At 44.4% G+C, this 20,034-nt stretch overlaps 1 protein-coding gene across 1 annotated transcript in view; it reads right to left on the bottom strand.

Annotated features, from left to right (window-relative positions):
• The window catches only part of TGFBR3 (transforming growth factor, beta receptor III), a 179,671-nt gene that overhangs the window by 36,975 nt on the left and 122,662 nt on the right, over nt 1-20,034 (bottom strand). Inside the window, exons 5-7 of the mRNA XM_012730162.1 lie at nt 10,854-11,037; nt 5,359-5,527; nt 3,586-3,733 (exon numbers count right to left, since the gene is read on the bottom strand). Coding sequence (XP_012585616.1) covers nt 3,586-3,733; nt 5,359-5,527; nt 10,854-11,037 — 501 coding nt within the window. The remainder of the gene's footprint in view (nt 1-3,585; nt 3,734-5,358; nt 5,528-10,853; nt 11,038-20,034) is intronic.

Genomic DNA, 20,034 nt, shown 5'->3' with positions numbered 1-20,034 from the left:
CCAATTTGTTCTTAGAACTCTGTACTCATTTAGTCAACAGCAGATTCTTAGGCACAGCTTCTTCCAGCCTTTCAAAGCAGCGTTTCATTTAGATTGGCTGGAGTTGTAACACTGGCCTAAACAATACTCTTGGCCTCATCTGCCCTCGTCTTTCATGTTGCTGGACAGCTGAGAAAATACTGTAGGCTCAGAATTCTCTCATCATGACTGCCACCTGTCCTTTGTACCAATATGAAATGATCTGTTTATACCTTTCCACATTACATCGGAGCCAGTACAACTCATATTAATCCTGCCTCAGCTCTTCCAAAGCTCGACAGTTTTTACATATTTGTGAAGCAGCATGGCTTCAGACAATGGCAGGCAAGGTGGTTCCAGCAATGAGGGAAATCCTCACCCTGTATTTCTAAGGGTCCCCAGGCTTTTCCATGGTCTCAGTGTCATTACTTGAGAAAGAGTTGAAGGTGGTCTGCACATATCACCACCATCTTTCCAGTGACAGCGGCATGAAGATGAGGAGCTGAGTGGAGTCTAGTGCCTCTTCCCCCACCGCCAACACACACTTGCGTCAGAACTGCTGGTGGTGGGAGAAGGGGTTGCCTGACGGAGGGGTTGGCCAGAGAGTGTAAGGCATATTCCCACTGGGATGAAAGCGTGTTTTTTCTAAGAACCCAGCTGGCTATTGCCAACCTGGAAGGTCTGAGGCCACATGAATTAATACGACAGGAAATTTCTAACAAGTTTCCTCCATCTATTCTTTTATGTTTTGAAGTTTTTCCAAAATGTAATTATGCATGGCCCAAAAGGGACCTAAGAAAAAGGCAGAATTGGGCACGTCAATGTGAACCTTGAGGTTCTCCTTGCACAATGCAAGAAGTCTCTGAGTCCCACCAAACCATTCTGGCATTTGGAGGGCATGTTCTGTCCCACCCTCAGCACACACGCATAAACTACCCAGTTTAACAGTGTTCTTTAAAGGTAGCCCATCAAGTTCTTTATAATTCCTTTAGCAGGAAAGTTTCTTTGTCTAGAGATGTAAAGAGCTGCTTATAGAAGGATGTCGAACCCCCTTTTTATGGGAGACACTGTGCTAGGAGCATATTATCTTTATCTCTCCTGCCAAATATATGGAAATAGGTATTGCTATTCATTTGTTAGAGAAGGGGAACTTGAAACTCATTACAGTTAAATAACTCAGGTAGCTGAGAACTCAGCCTGTGTAGGGAGAGTGCTTTAGGAATGGCCACAGGCCCTTAATGAATATTTGTTGGATAAATGAACAAATAAACTCTGCTAAGTAATCTCAAGGTGAGTGTGTCATCACACCCATTTCACAGGCAAGTACACAGACGCAGAGCTCTGTTGGATTGCCCAGCACCAGCTGAGGGGAATGTCAGTTGGCGATGAGTTTTGAACGCAGCCCCGTTTGGCACCAAAGTTGGGATTCTTTCCTCTCTACCACCATGTCCCCAAAGGAAATTCTATCAACAAGTCACTGAACCACTTCCCTCTTTTGAAGCACAAACTTATACCATTTTTTTTGTTTGTTTTGTTTTAGCAGGTACCTTTCCCTCAAAGCAGTCAGAACTCACATTTGAGACGGGGAATTAAGAAGTCACAAAGCATGAAACTGATTGGGGGAATAAAAAAGAACACTGTGAAACATTACCTAATTGTTTAGTAATGTTGTCGTGCATTGTCCAAAATTGGCCTGGAACAGGAGTACAGCCAAGGAGAGGAATATAAACAAATCTTGTGCTGGGGATGAGCAATCTTATTTCTAGCCTTTCTGATGCTCTGAGGAGTGGGGACATTCAGAAAGGACTCCTGGGCTGCGTGGACCAGCCACACACTCAGGGAGAAGGCCACGAAAGGGTCAGGCCCAAAAGAACATTTACACAAGAACTCCAGCAGGGAATTAAAATGTACCGTATGTTTTTTGCCTTTCAAAGCATGATTCCCTTTCCTGTTTTTGTTATTCTGAAATTAAAAACATTTGGTTGGTGTGCCAGGCAGCAAAGGCTGCAGACACCCCAGGTCACCAACACCCTCCTGCCATGCCAGAGAGGGCAATCAAAACATTTCTGACTATAGAAAGTCATGACTGGGCTCTGTGCTTAGCACCAAATTAATATATCACCATTATAGGTGATGGCTTACTGGAATCCTCTCAAAGTTTTTTTTAAAAAAACCACCCACAGGAACCAGAAGTGATTACTTTAAAATTCAGATGTGTGCTCTGGCTTTCCGGCTGCCACTGGTGGGGGCGTGTGCATGATGTTGCCTAGGGGACCGCTGGCTTTGTTCACTACTGTACCACATAGAAGGTGCCATGGAGAATACTCAAACCAAAGGCTTTGTTTGTTTATGTTATGAAAACATCAAACCTGCCCCAATGGATTCAATGCAGGTGCTGAAAGCAGAATCCTTCACAAATTTTTAAGAAGATAAGAAAAACAATTAAGCCTATGAAGGAGGTGGTTAAAGAACTCATTATCACCTTTAAAATGATCTTTTAAAATGGGGGATTTTTTTCTTTAATGTTCAATATAATTCATGCTAAGATTCTATGTCAAATAGTTATCTTCCTAAATGTATTTGAAAAGACTTACTTGACCACATTTGAATATTCAACTTATCAGGAAACCGGCTGCTTTTGCCTATCATGCCAACCACTTCAGCTCTGAGGTCCCTCATGAAGCATGATGCTCAGGAAATAGCCAGCCTACACTTTTCCTGCAGCATCTCACCCTAAACCCTCCAATATGGTGATTTTTTTTTTTTAAGATTTATTTATTTGTGCATACAGAACTGGGGTACAGGCCAGAGGCTCAGGGGCGGTGAGAGGCTTCACCAGAGACAGAGTGGGGAACAGAACAGGCAGATCGACGAAGTACACTGCTGAGGGGAGCAGCAGGCGGGTCAGGAGAGGTCTGCCACGCCATGTGGTCACCTCCGGGGCAGGCGGAATTGAACTCATGCAGAAGCGGCTTTAGATTCTCAGTGCTGTGCTTTAACCTGCTGCGCCACCAGGGAGGGCCACCAATATGGTGATTTTTATCAGTGTTTCATCCTTAGAAGGAAGAAGCAAGCCCAAGGGCATGCTAGTATCACATATTTATTTCAAAAAGAAAAGCCGACAGTGTGGGCCTACCTAATTTTCCACACCCTAAATACCTGACCCCCAAGTGAGAGCTGATTATCAGGATCATAACACCATTCAGGACCTCACAGGACTCTCAACAACGAAAGGCTTGTGTTCACTATGGCTAAGACATTTTCATTTACACAAATAAAGCAACTGGGGTCCACAGAGTAGAAAAGTTTTGCCCAACGTGACAATTTGTAAGTGGCTGATTCTGGACCCAAGTCCTAATCTGTCTTGACCCCAAACACCATGCTTTTAACTACCATAAGGCCTACCTTGTCAGGAGAAGCTAAAGAGCAGCCCATTTTACAAGGTGAAAAATACTTGAGAGCCCATACAGAAAGCTCAAAGCTGCCGAAACTTTACAAAAATAACATTACAAACATAGCTTACATGTTTACTATTCATCAAAACAAAGAAACGCTCAAACAACTTACAATCACTTTCAGGTTTCCCTTAACATCGAAAGATTTGATCACCCAGTTGACAGACTTTTTGCACTTCAAGATCAGGATAAGATTTTTGACCACCTCAGGATCTTTTCGAGAAGGTCTTATGTCAATTGTGATGTCCACCTGGAAAGCACTGTGAGTGGAAAACAAAGGCAGAGTTAGGACCAGAAAGAACGCCAGAAAGTTGCAACTATCTCCCTTCTTCCAAGTCTTCGTGTTTCCAGTGTCTGGCCAGTTGATTAAAAAGCTGGAGCAGATCCCAGTCCAGTGACATGTGCAAAACAGATTGTTAGTACACACACAACAAAATGACTTTACATAACAATAGAAAAATACAGCTGCTGATAATTAGTCCCTAAATTTTTTCTTCTTTGGAAAAAAAAAAAAAGTGGTTACTTAAAGCAGTCACTATTTGAAATGAACTTGACCAAACAGAACAGTTCACTTTGGAAGCAGAAATGTTGCTTTTCAGCCTTCAACTCCTTCACTATTCTCTTATATGGTTAGCTTCATGCTCTCTATTATAGGGTTAGCAGCTTGATGAGTTGGGGTACAAAGACGAGGGAGGTGTGGCAATAAAAAAAGGAAACTTCAGAATAAAGTAAGAGGCAAAAGGCTGGAGGATTTCTTAACTTCTATACAGTTTGCTTAAGCCATTAACATCTGCTACAAAATCATATGTGTACTTACTTGCCCAAACTTCTGGATATGGAGTTATTAAAATAAAGAAAACAGATGGTCAACCAAGTGATTAGTGGAAAATTGATGAACACAACCTAAACTTCTAAGAATTCCATATAAAAGAGAATTTTTATTGACCAAACAATAACATCTCTGTCATTCTGAATTTAAAGGCAAGTCTTTCTTTCCAGTTTGGTTTTATACACTGGGAAAACAGAAAATGAATGATCTACTCCAATGAAGCCTGAAGCTTAGTATCTAAGCACATTTGCCAGATTGCTTCTACCCTCATTCACGTTTCTTTTTCTATAAAATCCATCGTATAGGACTGAATGGAATCGCTTTTTAAATTAAACGTGATTAAAATACTAACTTTGGAATCCTTATACAAAATATATGTACATTTGTAAGTACCTAGTACCCAAAAGATACAGGCTAAAGCAGAAGAATGGCCTACTTTCTCCCCATTTCTTGTTTTAATTCCCTCATCATTCTTGATAGGGAGAGTTAAATTTCCAATTCCCGGAGCAGGAAGCTGAGGGTGGGAGAGAGAACAAGAACAAGAGGAAGAGGCAAGTTGTACCTAATGGCTATATAGGGTCACCACCACGAAAGGCTACTCCACCACCCACACACACGCGCACACACACAGCTTTATAACAGTTATGAAGACTCTCAACAGAATTTTACTAAAAACAGAATGTCATTAAAAGAACTATGTTAATAAGGCAAATTATATAATTTTCTTAGCAGGGAACATCTCAGTCAAGGGGGATAATGATGGAGCAAGAATGATTGTGTCCTATAATTAGTACCCAGAAGTTCAGAACAGGCTTCAGGAAATCATCTGGAATACATGCGATCTATGGACATATGCAGAAAATAAAGCATACCACCAGTGTGCCTCCTTCCTTCAAAGCTTCTGTGGACCACAGAGGCACCGATGGCTTGACCCCACTGCATGGGGAGGTGGGGTGGGGGGAGCTGTGCGGGTGCTTCTCCTTGCCTTGAGCCAGGAGACATCTTTCCTTTCACCTCTTCTCAGCTCAGAACACTCACGCACACGCACACACTCACCTGTAGGGGTTCGAGTTGGGGGTGATTAACTCGATGATGTGTACTTCCTTATCCTGGGGCTGGTTGGAGATGACACACCCTTCTGCCGCCTTGGGCTGAAGATACTCAGCAAGGTAATTGAGTGACAGAAAATTCTTCCCTATGTTGCACTTGGGAGGGAACACTTGATCTAGAAATAGAGAAGCAGAGGACAATCTATCAAACCACTGGGCTACGGTGGCAGCCGGGCTGGCAGGAAGGAAGGTGGCGTGGTGCTGAGCGAGTGCAGGACACAGGACCCTCGACCTCTGTGCTGAATGCCTTCCCTTAGGGTCACCAGGGACCCCTCTACTGACAACCCGAGGCCTCTTTTTGTCCAAACTGACTTGTTTCCTGTTTAATGCGATACTTCTTTGCCCTCATTGATTTCTGGACTTATCTTTCCGCTTTCATGGGCTCCCCGTCCTCTGCTCATCTGGTAAACACTAGTGGTCCTTAGTCTTTGACGCACATCAGAAACCATCTGTTTGTTCCCATCCCCGAGAGCGTGACTCAGGAGATCTGGAGGGGAATGGCTACCTAAGCAGCTTTTTATTTTTAAGTTCCACAGCCGATCCAATGCTAAGCAACTTAGTTCTGTCCTCAATGCTCTTTCTGTCTGCTGCTCTTCCCAATGATGTCAGTCACTCCTGTCTTCAACTGGTACCTGGATCATCAACTTTACCTCCTTTTCTGTGCTGCAGATTGTGCGCTTACCAGTCTGCTAAGACCTCTCACCTACAAACCGAACAGTTATTTCAGCCGGCTATACACATCACTGAATCCAGGGACCCAGCCTAGCCCCAAACATGCCCCTCTTCAGATATTTCCTATTTCAATTAAAAGAAGAGTCAGCACCTGGTTAATTCTCTGGTCCACCCAATAGAATGAATCATTCCCTTGCACTGATTCCTTGCAGCACCTGATACTCTTATAAACTGAGGTAGGAGTTTGGGGTAAAGTGTAAGGACTCACTTTTTTTTTTTTTGATTTATTAATTTTATTCATACAGAACTGGGGTACAGGCCAGAGATACGGAGGGTGAGAGGATTCACCAGGGACAGAGTGGGGAGCAGAACAGGCAGATTGAAGTACACTGCTGAGGGGAGCAACAGGCAGGACAGGAGAGGTCTGCCACGCCATGTGGTCACCTCCGGGGCAGGTGGGGATCGAACTCATGCGGAAGTGGCTTGAGCTTCTTAGTGCAGTGCTTTAACCTGCTGCGCCACCGGGGAGGGCCAAGGACTCACTTTTACTCTTTCTCACCATCTTGTCACAGACTATTACTGTTTCTATGGCACTTTACAGTTTGGAAGGTGCTTTCAAACACATTCATCCTGCTCATCACCTCTACCAGGACAGTGACGTAGCACCCAGTGTAAAGATGCTCCCCCAAACACATGTGCCGTTAGCACAGCACTGTGGCTGATGAGATTTCCATTCAGTGTTTAAATGTTTAAACAGAACTTGAACTACTGGCAGTGTTACAGCTGGGAGCAGTGTCAAGGAAGTTCTAGGTGCAGCAAACTTTTTTCGAAAGGGGTGATTAATCAGAACCCTGGCACTTTAATGAAACAGACTTCTGCCTTTTTCATTTAATAGACAGGATGCCAGGGTTCAAATCCATATGCAAGTCTCACTCAGGAGTAAGGAATCAGATCAGGAGATTGGACTGACATGCCCTGCTCCTACCCCCGGTCCAAACTGTGCAACCTTCCTTGGGCTGAAATACACAGCACAAACTGTGGTGTCAGGCCGTGCGCACCCTCGGGGTCACCCCTGGTGAAGCACTCAGCTGGCCCCTACCTGCAGGCGTGTGGCAAGAAAGGACTGGCTCCCCATTCTGCATGCTTCTCTAAGACCCCTCCCGAAGAAGTGGCCAGGACTCTGCCAACTGGAACAGCCTCCCCTGTACATCTGCTGAGGGTTTTGCCAGATGAGCAGATGAGGAATGCACATTCTACAGCTGCACATGCCTCCCCCAGATCACAGGGTGGAAAATGATACTGGGGTGGCCAAGGCTGAAATTTAATCAAGAATCAGAAAGTGTGTGCGTGAGCCAGGGAGGGGCCCTATGGCACTCAGGAGACCAGGGCCCTGTGGGGATACTGGCCCGTCTCTACAGGTCATGGGTGTCCTGCCTAGTGTGCATCTGGCCTGCAGCAGGCACCTGGTATAGGTTTCCTGAATCAACAATGATGAGATCTGACACAAAGAACAGAAAAACTCATCTGAGTTGCGACCCTCCTAAGCCACTGAGAAACATGGAATTGTTTCAAAGCTGCTTTTATTAAGCGCTCAAGTCCCATAGGTCATTGTCATGAAGTTGAACAAGCTGATCACTTTTGGTCCTGTATGTGAGTGTGTGTGTGTGTGCGCACATCTGTGTGTGTGTGTGTGTGTGTGTGTGTTTCCCTCCTCCCCCTTCCCCCCATCCCCAAACGACCTGCTGCATGTCTGGCATCAAATCTCATACCAACTGCCAAGTAGAAAGGAAACCACAAAGGGGAATCCCCGGGTAGAAATCTGGCAAGTTTTGGGGGAAAAAGTCACATGCTTGTTTGTATTTTAGGAAAGGGTTGACAAATTACTCTGAAACCTACAATGATATACTCTGAAAGCATGGATAGTAATGCAAATTCCTCTTTTTCCTGCTATAGAAACTGAGACTCCAGTGATAAATCAGAGTGCTGCTTGATGCCTTGGAGTTAACGCAACCAGAGGGGATAACAAGCAAAACTCCTCAGCCAGCCACTGTGAGAGTACAGACAGTCTCCAAGTTATGAGGGTTTCAGTTAGGATTTCTGAACTTAACAATGGCAGGAAGCCACAGGAATTCAGTGGACACCTGCATCTGACACTCTTGGAATGCTGGGAGCAGCATAAAGCCACGGCTCCTAGACACCATTTCAAATTATGATATATTTATCTTACAATGAGTTTATTAGTAATAACCCCACTCTTTGTGAAGAAGACCTATAGAGGTTAGAGTATCGGAATCACTGAAACTGGCTTGTTTCTTAAAACACATGGCTGGACCAATCCCCTGGAGTTTCTGATTTAGTTGGTCTGGGTGGGCCCAAGAACTGACATTACAAGTTCCCAGGGGATGAGTTGGCTGCTGAGACGGGGACACTTCGAGAATCACTGGGGATAGAACAAGAAGAGGCTCATGGCCCGGGATACCTGGTACAGACTGGGGAGAGACAGGGCAGGTTCTTGGAAGCCCAAGAATGAAGCCTCCTCAGGGTCTTACCCACGACAGCTAACGACACTTGTGATCCACAGGCCTTATCAAGGGCCCTCCCTTTCCTCAACAGCCCCCTTCATGGTGACTTATTCCCAGCTGGTAGCTGGAATCAAGTTTCAAGGGCGCTAAAGGTATTACTAAGGAGTTAAAAACTGCTTAGTGAACTGAACCAAGGTTCCCCAACCCTGTGTGTGGCCTTGGGAGAGTCATTTAGGCAGGTGGCTTCTGTGTAGAGAAGCTCATGCACTGTCTAGATTGGAACCCCACATTCTAATTGTTACCATAACACATTTTGTACTTTAACCAATTCCAAGGGGGAAATCAACATTCTTTCATGCTGCTAGCAAATTCAGCGTCAGAAATGCAGCCCATTAGCCAAGGCTCCAAACCCTTATAAGAAGAGATTGTTCATTTTATCCCAATGGGACTTGATCTCTATTATTAGCTACCTGAATAATAAGAGAGATTAGTAACACTGTCAACTTTTGAAATCAACTCCCATCTAATACGTCTTTTCATCTAGGTGGCCTGCTTTCATTTTTAGGTTCTGCTTATTTGGCCAAGACTTACAGTACAGCTTCAGGCAAAAAGCATTAGACTTCAATTCAGGAAACCTGGGTTTGAGTTTTGGCTTTACTGTATCCAAGTAATGTGGATTTGAGCAAATCAGTGTAACCGTCACTAGCTCCATCCTAAAATGGTGGAGAGAACAGTTCCCTCTAGTTTACTGTTGGGGTGAGGAGGGTGTGTGTAAAAGCACCTGTTAGGGGCTACCCTCGTTGCACACTCTACATCACTGTCCACCTTCCCTGCATCTGTCAGGCAGCCCTGATCCAAGCAAGTTCTTTGAACCAGCATTCAACCACCCACCCTGTACTGCCAAGCTCTCTGTAGAGAAGGTGATAACAGCTGTAGAACTCGAAAGGATATGGATGTTTAAAGCCTGGAATGCAGTTTTCAAATGAGCACCTAACTGTAACAAAGACAAATTTAGAGAATTGTTCTCTCTAAAAACTTATGAGTGGCCCTCCCTGGTGGCGCAGCGGGTTAAAGCACAGCACTGAGAATCTAAAGCCACTTCCGCATGAGTTCGATTCCCGCCTACCCCGGAGGTGACCACATGGCGTGGCAGACCTCTCCTGACCCGCCCGCTGCTCCCCTCAGCAGTGTACTTCGTTGTTCTGCGTGTTCTGTTCTCCACTCTGTCTCTGGTGAAGCCTCTCACCGCCCCTGAGCCTCTGGCCTGTTCTGTATACACAAATAAATAAATCTTTAAAAAAAAAAAAAAAAAACTTGTGAGTGCTCCAGAGAGACTCCACTAAAAAGAATGATAGCAAGAGTTATTAAAAATACTCTTTTAGAAAAGGAAAAATACTAGTGGTTTCACTCATAGCAGGAGTATAACAGACCAGGGGAGAAAATAATAACGAACAACTATATATACTAGAAACATTTTACAGGGGTGGAGTGGGGAATGGGATCAAAAATGGGGAGGGTGGGGAGGGGGAGTGCACTGGACTATGGTGATGGCACATGGGTGATTTGGTGATGGGAAGGCCACCAGGATTACAACTGAGATGGAAAAAGGAATAAAATGATGTAAAAATAAACTATTATATTATTTTTTTAAAAATACTCTTTTAAAATTGAGTCACCGGATATTTATAGCCCTCTCAAGGCAAGGACAGTAAAACAGGGCACTATCTTGTCAAGGCCGTACAATTCTTCTCTCCAACAATTTCCCCTGTAATGGGCACTGGTATTAAAATATATATTTAAATGCATTTCCTCTGCCATTGTCCAAAATTTAATTGATGTCTCCAGACCACAAAATGACACTGACTTCAAAGGCTTACACAACGGTAGGTAAGAGGCAGCCCTCACTGCTGACCGACCCCACCCACCCCACTTCATCTCTTAGCTATGGCCTCCTTCGCACATCCTCGGCTTCTCAGCTTCCATTCACTTCCGGCTTCTGTGCATGATGTCTTCTTGCTCCTACTGAGCTACCCCCACCCCCTCACCAGATTACTCCCTCATTTCCTACTTAGCCACCAGAGTCCTGTTTCCTCAGAAGAAAATACAGAAGGGAGGGAAGCCCAGTTGAGCCCTCGGGTCCCTGAGAGCTCTGAAATTCTGTGATTCCTTGTTCTAACCACCTGGTCTAGGAAAAGAAAACAAGTGACTGTCATAAATCAGTCATTAATTAAAACCACATAAGATTTACCTTCTCCCACTTTAATATAAATGTTTCTTGCTATCTTGAGTTCAGTGAACGAAGTGACTGCTCCATACTCCTTCCGAGCCCAATTTAACAGATGTTCATTCTCCTGGGGGAAGCTCCTTTCTTCTGTTTTTGCTGACAAGGAGAAGTTGCCTGATGAAAATTGGACCACAGAACCCTCCGACACCTAGAGGAAACAAAATTGCAAATTTTAAGGTGCTACACTTCCTCAGAATCATAATTAGAGAAAGCACTCAACAACTAATGGGTATTTGTCAATCCAAATTCTTTCATTTGTTCAGACAGACAGATCACATTTTATCAGCAGCTGATTCAAGAAAAAATAATTCCAGGACAACTTACTCCCAGTTAATGACAAAACATTCTAAAACATCTGACAGTGTACTGATCCCTTTGAATTTTTCAAAGAACTTTGTGATGAGAGAAGCAGGGGGTACTGTGTATAACCATGAGAATTATCACTGATCTCTCTGGATATCTACATTCAATGGGCTTTGAGCATGTCAGCTTCATGTGAGGTCACCCTTCCACGTAATGTGCTTCATGACAAGTGGGGAACCTAGGAGTGTTTGCAAGGACTTTGAGAGGGGGGTTAAGGATCCCAAGGCTTGCTAACAACTGAACTTGACTTCCAGGTTTCCCACATCTGCCGACAGTCAAGTCACCACCACACAGTGAGCGTCCCCTGAGTTCATGTTCTCTGGAGCACTGAGAGAAAATGAATGGCCATAAGTAGCTGGTCTTCTCCCACATTACCCGCTTCCAGGCAATTAGATGAATGTGTACTATAGTTTGTGAGACCCCCAAATTTCCATAAACAATAAAGAAGCAGTTAGACTGAACCTCACAAAACTTTCGGAATGATTCATGCAAGCCCCACATTGCAGGCATGGAGAACATGGCTGACTTAACACTCCGTGGTATATATAAGTAACACATACATCATGAATCATCTTGCTGCTGCACTATAATCCAGTTTGGTTACTGGTGAGAATATGCATGTTGTCTTTATTGGCTAGCATTTATAAAATTTCTGATTTTACTAATGTCAGAGTGAAACTAAAATTGTGAGCAAATGTCTACCACATTCTCAACTCAGAACTATAAATGTCCCGTATTAAGTTTCACACTCGTCATCACTAAATATAAGCAAGCTGCTTTGGAAACAGGTTGAGGGCAGGGATTTTGCTTATCCCTTACACATTTTTTCAGCCCTAACACACAAAATAATACTTACCCTAACTGCTGTGTTAGGCATTCATATTTCCTGTTCAGTTACAGATGCATCTATTTGTTTAATGCTGGCAAAGAAATACTTCACCAAATTGATTCCATGAACACTAATGTTGCGGTCTCCCACTTGGCTGAAAATCAGGTGTACCTAAAGAGATTCAAATTCCCTGAGCTCCAGACCAATTAGCATATTTTGGGATCAGGCAACAACATTTTTGTAAGTTGTGTAGGGTCAAGGAGGACTCCTACCTTCCAGGGATCTATAGTTCGAAAGCACCGTCTTAGGACAGGGCCCAGCATGGGGCATATCAAAGTTTCCACTGTACTAATGGCTTTTCACCAGGGGTGATTTTGTTCCCCAGGGTACATCTGGAGACATGGATCGCCAAATGCTATTAACTATGGTAACTGGGAGAGAGGTGATTCTAGCATCCAGTGACTAGAGGCCTGGAGTACTACTTGACATCCTACAAAGCACAAGGCAGACCCTCCAAAAAGAAATTATCCCTAATATCAGTAGTACAGGGACTAAGAAACGCTGGTCTACACTTTGGACTGACTGAAGGTTACTGCTACCAAAACCTCCACTAGAACCCCAAATGACAGCCCTTTCTGTGCTAGCAAACTGGGCTGTTTAATACACAATAATGAATAAAAGTACCTTTTCTGTTTTGTATTGACTTGGGAGGCCTAGAACTAACCATTACTAATCTGGTTGTAAACTATGTAAAACTTGCTGCAAACCTACTATGCAACAGGCACTGCGAAGCACACTTAGCGTGATGACGACATTCGCCAATGCCAGTTATAAGCAAAACCAGGGGGTACATTTAGCTTTGCTCTTAGTTGGACATGAGAAGAAAAGTTCCAGAGACACCTAACTGCCAGCCAAACATTGGCAGCCTGGGTCTCAGTCCTCCTTAGCTACTCACCAACAAAGGACTTCAAGCAATATATCCAAGTTTTCTGAATTTAGCACTCTAGTAAAATCATCTTTTTGCTGAAAACTCCTTGTGCTAAAAACTCATTTTTATCATGCCTATCACCAAAAAAATCCACAACAGTCCAAAGGCCTTTGTTTATTGCCAGCACAGTGCAATGTCTAGGCAAGCATCCTGGCTATGCTGCGTCTTTTGTTCTCATTCATATTATGCTCATAAAATAAAATACTAGGGTTTTAAATACGTAAGACATACAGTACATTTTTTTTTCCCATTATGGAGGAGTAGATATTTCACTCTGGTGCATTCCAGAGGCAAAAAAGTAAACATAGTAAATATGAGAAGATACGGAACAACTTCTGCTGTATCCTGAAGTTAAAAAAGAAAAAAAGTGAAAGGAGAATATTGCAGATTCTTCTAGAAGGACCGACGCCCAGCTGACCCTTCCATGCACCAGCAACCCTGTTCAAGCCCCTCTTCTCCCAGCCAGTAGCAACCTGGCCCATATACGCAGGCAGCAGGGCTTAGGAATTTGGAAAAAGAGTTAACTGCCACTCCTCAAGGCACATTCCAATAGGAAGAAAGCAAAGCTGCCGGGGGCAGTTAAGTGTCCCTGACTGCAGGTCAGTGGAAATTTTCTGCTGCAGCAAAGGGTGAGTCAGCAATCCCCCATATGGCCAGCTCTGCTGGCTTTGACAAAACTTGACATCAACAACCATCATCTCTCAGCCCCATCAAAGGGACTGTATTTCTATCTCATCCTCAGGATGTGTGACGCAGGTTACTCTGATTTCCAGAGCAGAGAGGAGACTCCTCAGGAAGCTAATGGCCTACATGCGGCAAGAAAATTGACACAGGGACATGAGTGGGAGACCTCTGACCCCGTCATAGCCAGCCCCTGCTTGCACTGTCTAGAGAGACCTCACTAGCTCCTAAGGCAGGTCACTTCTGCCCTTACTTTCCATCCATAAGATTTACCAGTCATCCACTTACCCGAGTTGTGCCTTTCAGATCAAAAGAATTCCTTGCTCTTTCTCCCACTAGACAGCCTTCAAATGTTTAATTATGTCACTTCTTCAAACAATCTCCCCAGAGACTTGATATTGGATCTTGTCCACCAAAGTCTCTGAATTGAGGTACTTAGAACAAGACCCAGGATCTTGGGTGTGGTCTGACAAATGTACTGTGATAGTTGATTTGTGTGTCAACTTGACTAAGCTACCAGGGTACACAGAAACTTGGTTACATATTATTCTAATAGTTTCTATGAGGGTGTTGTGGATAAGATGAGCATTTAAATCAGCAGACTAAAACAGATCATCTTCCCTAATGTGGGTGGGTCACATCCATCAGTGAAAGCCTAAATAGAATAAAAGGCTGACCTTCCCCCAAGGAAGAGTGACTTCTCTGCTGATGGCCTTCAGAGTAGAGCACAAACTCCATGGTCTGCAGAAGCTTCGTGGACGACAGGTTCAAATTAAAACAGGAGCTTTGCAGATTTTGAACTTACTGGCCCACATAGCTTTGTGACCCAATTCCTTACAATAAATTTCTTTCTATATAAACGTGACCCAAGATCACACTAGCTTTGGGCCTCCCTGGTGGTACAGGGGTTAAAGTCTCAGTACTATCAAGCTATCTCCAGTCACTGCAACATGAGTTCAATCCCCAGCCAAGGAGGGGACCCCCATGGCACAGCAAATCTCTCCTGCTTCACCTGCTGCTCCCCTCAACAGTGTATTTCAGTAGATTGGTCTGTTCTTCCCACTCTGTGAATTCTCTCACCTTCTGCCCCACCGACCTACACCCCAGTTTTTGTATGTATGCATACATAAAAATAAATTAAAATTCTTAAAAAAAGAATTACATTTATTTAAAAAATCTCACACTAGTTTTTTTTTTTATCAGCTGAGCCATGCTAACGTCTCATGTTAATTGGTATATACTCATCTATCAAATATTTATTAAGTGCCCATCGACTATGTGCCAGGCATGCCTTGTACTGGGCATGTAGTAGAGAAGGTGACTGACACAAATTCTCTAGTAGGGAAGTCAGAGAAACAAAAGAAATAAAATATGTAATATGACAAAACATGCTATGGCAAAATAAATGAAAAGAACGGGGGTACTATACTTTTCCAAGCTGTGATGGAGAAAAGTCTAATTGAGAAAGCCACTAAGCAGTTGACTTCTCAGGGAGACGTCAAGGGAAGAGCACTCACAGCCAAGCCAGCAGTGCCAGACGGGTGGGCAAGGAGACCTGTGTGGCTAGGGCACAGGGATGCGCAGGGAGAGATGGGTAAGATCAGAGAGGTCACAGAGGACACCAGTAGGTCCAACAGGACCCTGCACACCATCAGGAAGGACTGGTATATTTCATTTGGGTGACAACACACGACTGTGAGTTCATGCAAACACCTAACAAAGGTTTTAATGGGGTCAGTCTGGCTGCTATGTCTAATATAACAGGAGACCAGGAACATATACCAACTTCTAGAACAATCCGGGGGAGAAATGATGACAGCTCATACAGGGGAAGTGGATGGAGGAAATGCTGGTACCTCAATCCCCAGGTTTTTACCAGATGGAGGCTCTCTGCATCCTTTAAGTACAGATTCTTGTATTGATCATTGGGCCCAGAGTCAAGTCTGTAGAGACCATAAAGCATCACTGTTAAGCTGTCAATGTCTATTTCCTATTTGTGTCTGTACACACTCACTTAAGTCCCTGAGAAGCTAAGACGTGGCTGAGGTCCGTGACTTAGGAACACTCCACATGACTCTAGCACTGGCAGGTCCTTGGTCATTCACAGCTGCAGAGCAGTCCACAGAACTGCCTTCACTTTGTCTAAGGCCATCGTGACCTGTCAAGAACCCTACTGAAGTAAAGACATGCTACACCTGTGTCATCCCTCCTCTCCTCTGTCAACACACTCGTGCCGCCTACTCTCCAGTGGCACCTCACTCGAGTCTGGTTTGGGTAGAAATCTGTGAAGAACACAGATGTTATGAGAATGGCGAAGAAAAACTGAAAGAGGAGAGACGGGATTTTTCTTTTACTAGACGTGGTTACTTTCACAACAGCAGGGACAATGACTACATGAGTGGAAATGCAACTGTTACTTAAAAGTGTTGACAGCAGGATTTTACATTTTGATAAAATGGCAGAAAATCCCCAAGACTATTTATTCCATCCCCCATCCTCCGCCTGTCTGTAGGTCACTGCCACGTTGCCGCCCCATTACAGGCTCTGACATCTGCATGAAAGCTTTACAGTAACAGTCTCCCCTCCAAGCTGTCAGTCCAATGAAGGGGGGCCGTTCTCCATCCCTCCTCAACACTGTCACCTGGGAGATTTACCTAAAAAGTAAACAGGTGATGAGAAAGGACAGCACTCAAACATCCGACCTGGCACAGAACCCAAGAAAGCCCCCCCAACCCTTCCCAGGCTCCCAGGTACCCAGGACTCATGCCCAGGAACCACCTCTGGCCACTTCAGGCCTCTGAGTCTGCACCACCCTGCTCTCCACCTCGATTGCTCTTTCAGGTCCTGCTCATAGGGCAAAGAGCTCCTTCTTCTCTCACAAGTCTCACCTTCTCTGTCCACGCCCCCAGGCTTCCTTCCTCTCCTCAGGGTGGAGCCTTGAGCTCCCCTCTAGACAGCCCCTCACAGGAACCACTACTATTTACCAGCATTCCTGACACTGCATTTAAAAAAGAACAACTAGAGAGACAAGAAAGTACCTTGTTCATTTTGGATCTCCTGACCTGGGCCAGAGTGTGGCACAAGTGCTCGCTGAGTGAACTCCTTTACGCCGCTGTTATGTACAGGAAAGGACATGCCTAATTTCTTCATTCCTGTAACCGAAGGCCTTTACTTCCCTTGCTGCCCAGGAAATGATCTTCGGCCAAGTTTTAAAGCTAGTGATTTGATTTTTTCACCCAATAACTCCACCTAAAAGCCAATTATTAACTAATTTAGGAGTTCCATGTCTCCCCCTAGAACCCACTGATCGCTCCTTCGGCTTGCTAATTAAAACCCAATCCTCTGACATTCCGACATGAAAAACGCCTTCCTGTGGGAATGAACAGAGCACTGAGCTCCAAGAATCCTAATTCTTAGCGAGCATCTGTCAAAAGGGCAATCACGAAGCCCTCTGCTGCCCAACCAACCCGGGGCTGCAGAGTCGTTCCCTATACACACATCCCCTCCCAATCGCTCTTCCCTCTCAAACCAGGCACAACATTTGTATTTGAATTCTGGTTATGCTACCAGACTTCTTGAAAGAGCACAACTTTTTTCAAGAGCAGACCATTACTCTATCTGCCAGGGCTGGGAGTTTTATTACAAGAACTTACGGCTAGGCAACAAGAGCCAAGTTTATTATTTTTTCTGGATCAGATTCAACAACCTCGTCCAAAAGAGCAAGAAAAAAGCAAAGGAGCCAACCAATCCTTTTGTTTCCACACCTGCATTTCAGCTTTAACTCTTAAGGTTCGAAGCAGATCCACTGAAATCTCAAAACTGATCTCCAAGCCTGCGTGAAGTGTCAAATCCTGCCTGGTGGGTGAAGACACCATTTTCCTGGAACTGAGGTTCTTCGTTTTAGCACTTATCTCAGCACGTCAGCTGACTCAGAGGCCTTGGCAGCAGCACCAGTCTCTCCTGGGCCACCCCCATCACTTTGGTCATCAGTGAGGAGGGAGAGAGGAACTTTGCTGAGGATCCTGCCCTACGGCCAGGCCCCTACTACCTGCCCTCCCTGCCACCTCCTTTCCCCAACCCCGAACACCATGCTCCCAGAGGTATGGCCCCTATAAAAAAGCAGGCCACACTAGATGATGGGGTCACACCTCATCTGAAGTGTCCCCCACCTTCTCCAAGTGCACACACAAGTTCCCTTCTCCATGAGACCTACTTAAAATTACAGTTCAATCTGGCCCTCCCTGGTGGCACAACAGGTTAGGACGCAGCACAACAAGCGTGGCAGCAGCTTCAGTGCGAGTTTGATCCCCAGCCCCGGAGGTGACCCACATGGCACAGCAGACCTCTCCTGACCCGCCCGCTGCTCCCCTCAGCAGTCTGCTTTTTTTCTTGCTCTGCCTTTCTGCTCCCCACTCTGTCTCTGGGGAACCCTCTTACCGCTCCTGCACCTCTGGCCTGTACCCCAGTTCAGTATGCATAAATAAATAATAAATCTTTTTAAAAAATTACAATTCAATCACCCAGCAGCCTGCCCATTTAGAAATTCAGGTCTCTTTTTTGTTATTTTTATGGTTTAGTAACACGATCACCTTCCCAACTACCACATAACTCAATCTATTACACTTACTGTCCATCTTCTCCTAGTAGGTTCCTTCAGCGGCTCAGAGCTTATTCTGCTGAAGAGTGTTTCCAGAGTACTCATAATACAGAAAAGATATTAATATATATTTGTTTAGTGAATGAGTAAGTCCTAGGGTCCAGTGAGTTGACAATGCCGAAATCCAGTTCTGTGCTGAGGACTCTGAGGTCAAATTCAGGAGGGGTGGAGAAGAGGGAATGAGTGTCACGCAGACACGGATGGCCGGCGCTCAGTGCCCTGCAGCTGTCCTCAGAGCAGCCACGAGCCACATACCACCACTGAGCCCTGGAATGCTGCTAGTTAAATCGACCTGTGTTGTAAATATAAAATGCACACCAGATTTTGAAGACATAGTACAAGAAAGTAAAACAGCTCATTAGCCTTCTACTGATTACCTGTAAATACTACTTTGCATATACGTGGTCAAATGACAAATGTCATTAAAATTAATTTCAGTTACTGCTTTTCTTTTTATTTACATGTGTTTATAAAACAGAGCTATGCATGTTGTTTGCTTTATATTGTCTATTGGATGGCACTGCTCTAGCTGTAGCTGAGGAAGGAAGATGTTTATGAACTCTAATCCCCATCCGTCCATCCATTAGTTTGTTGGTCTGCTCAGAAACTTAAGTCAATGTTAAGAGACCTGTCAAGCCAATGCCTCGCAAAGTGTGATCTTCAGACCAGTGCATCAACAGACAGAGTATGTTAAATGCAGACACAGGGAAGAATGTCCAGAAAACTGTGTTATAGTCCTCCTGTCTCCACCCCTTGATTCTGACGCATTTTTGAGTAGCACCCTCTAGGCCATACATACATATATTATCCAAACTCCAAAGAACCTTCATAAAGCTTAAACAGGATTGCTTGGAGAACAAGCAAGAACCTTTCGCCCTATGCTAGCTTAAAAAAAAAAAAGTCAAGTCAAGGAGAGAACAAAAGTCAAGTCATGGATGGAGTCCTCTTCTTGCACATCTAAAAAGAAATGGGTCTTATGAAATAAGAGAATCTGTAGTTTCCTAACGATAAAGAAAAGCCTGCTAAGATCTCAGGGAAAAATGTGTTCAGGAATCAATCAGTCTCACACACACACCCATAGTGCCACTGGAGCTCACACTATCAGATGGCTGAGTGCCTGCTATTAGCTTACCACAGCTCCTCAGGCCTCTGACTCACTGGCCCGACTTCACACATTTACATGACTTTGGCACTTGCACAATTAGCATCAGTTCCTCTCCTCTCCGGTCCTGCCTGCCACCCACCTTTCACTATTCCTTTCCTTTTTCCTGACCTTTGCAAGTTTTTCCTTTAGAGCTGCTTGTTTAAAAACAAACAACAACCACCAACAAATAAATAAGCCAGAAAGATCAAAACAAGGAAAATAAAGAAAAACATACAGACATTTCGGGAACATTTGCCATGCCATTAATTGGCTTGGTCAACTCTGGCAGGGGAGAGACATGGTAAATGATAAGTCTTTTCTCTAGAATTTAGTTGTACGCATACGCCAAGACCTAGAACGCATAACTGTGTCCATAAAGAAAGGCATTAAGGAGATTATGCCTGATAAATTTTGTGTACAGAGTCCAGTAAAAACAAATTTTATACGTAAAGAACTGGACCAGTATTGAAACATTTACCTCCC

This window comes from Condylura cristata, unplaced genomic scaffold, assembly GCF_000260355.1.
Source record: "Condylura cristata isolate star-nosed mole 26May11 unplaced genomic scaffold, ConCri1.0 scaffold00026, whole genome shotgun sequence".
Taxonomy (NCBI): domain Eukaryota; kingdom Metazoa; phylum Chordata; class Mammalia; order Eulipotyphla; family Talpidae; genus Condylura; species Condylura cristata.
This window is presented reverse-complemented; position numbering and strand designations above follow the sequence as displayed.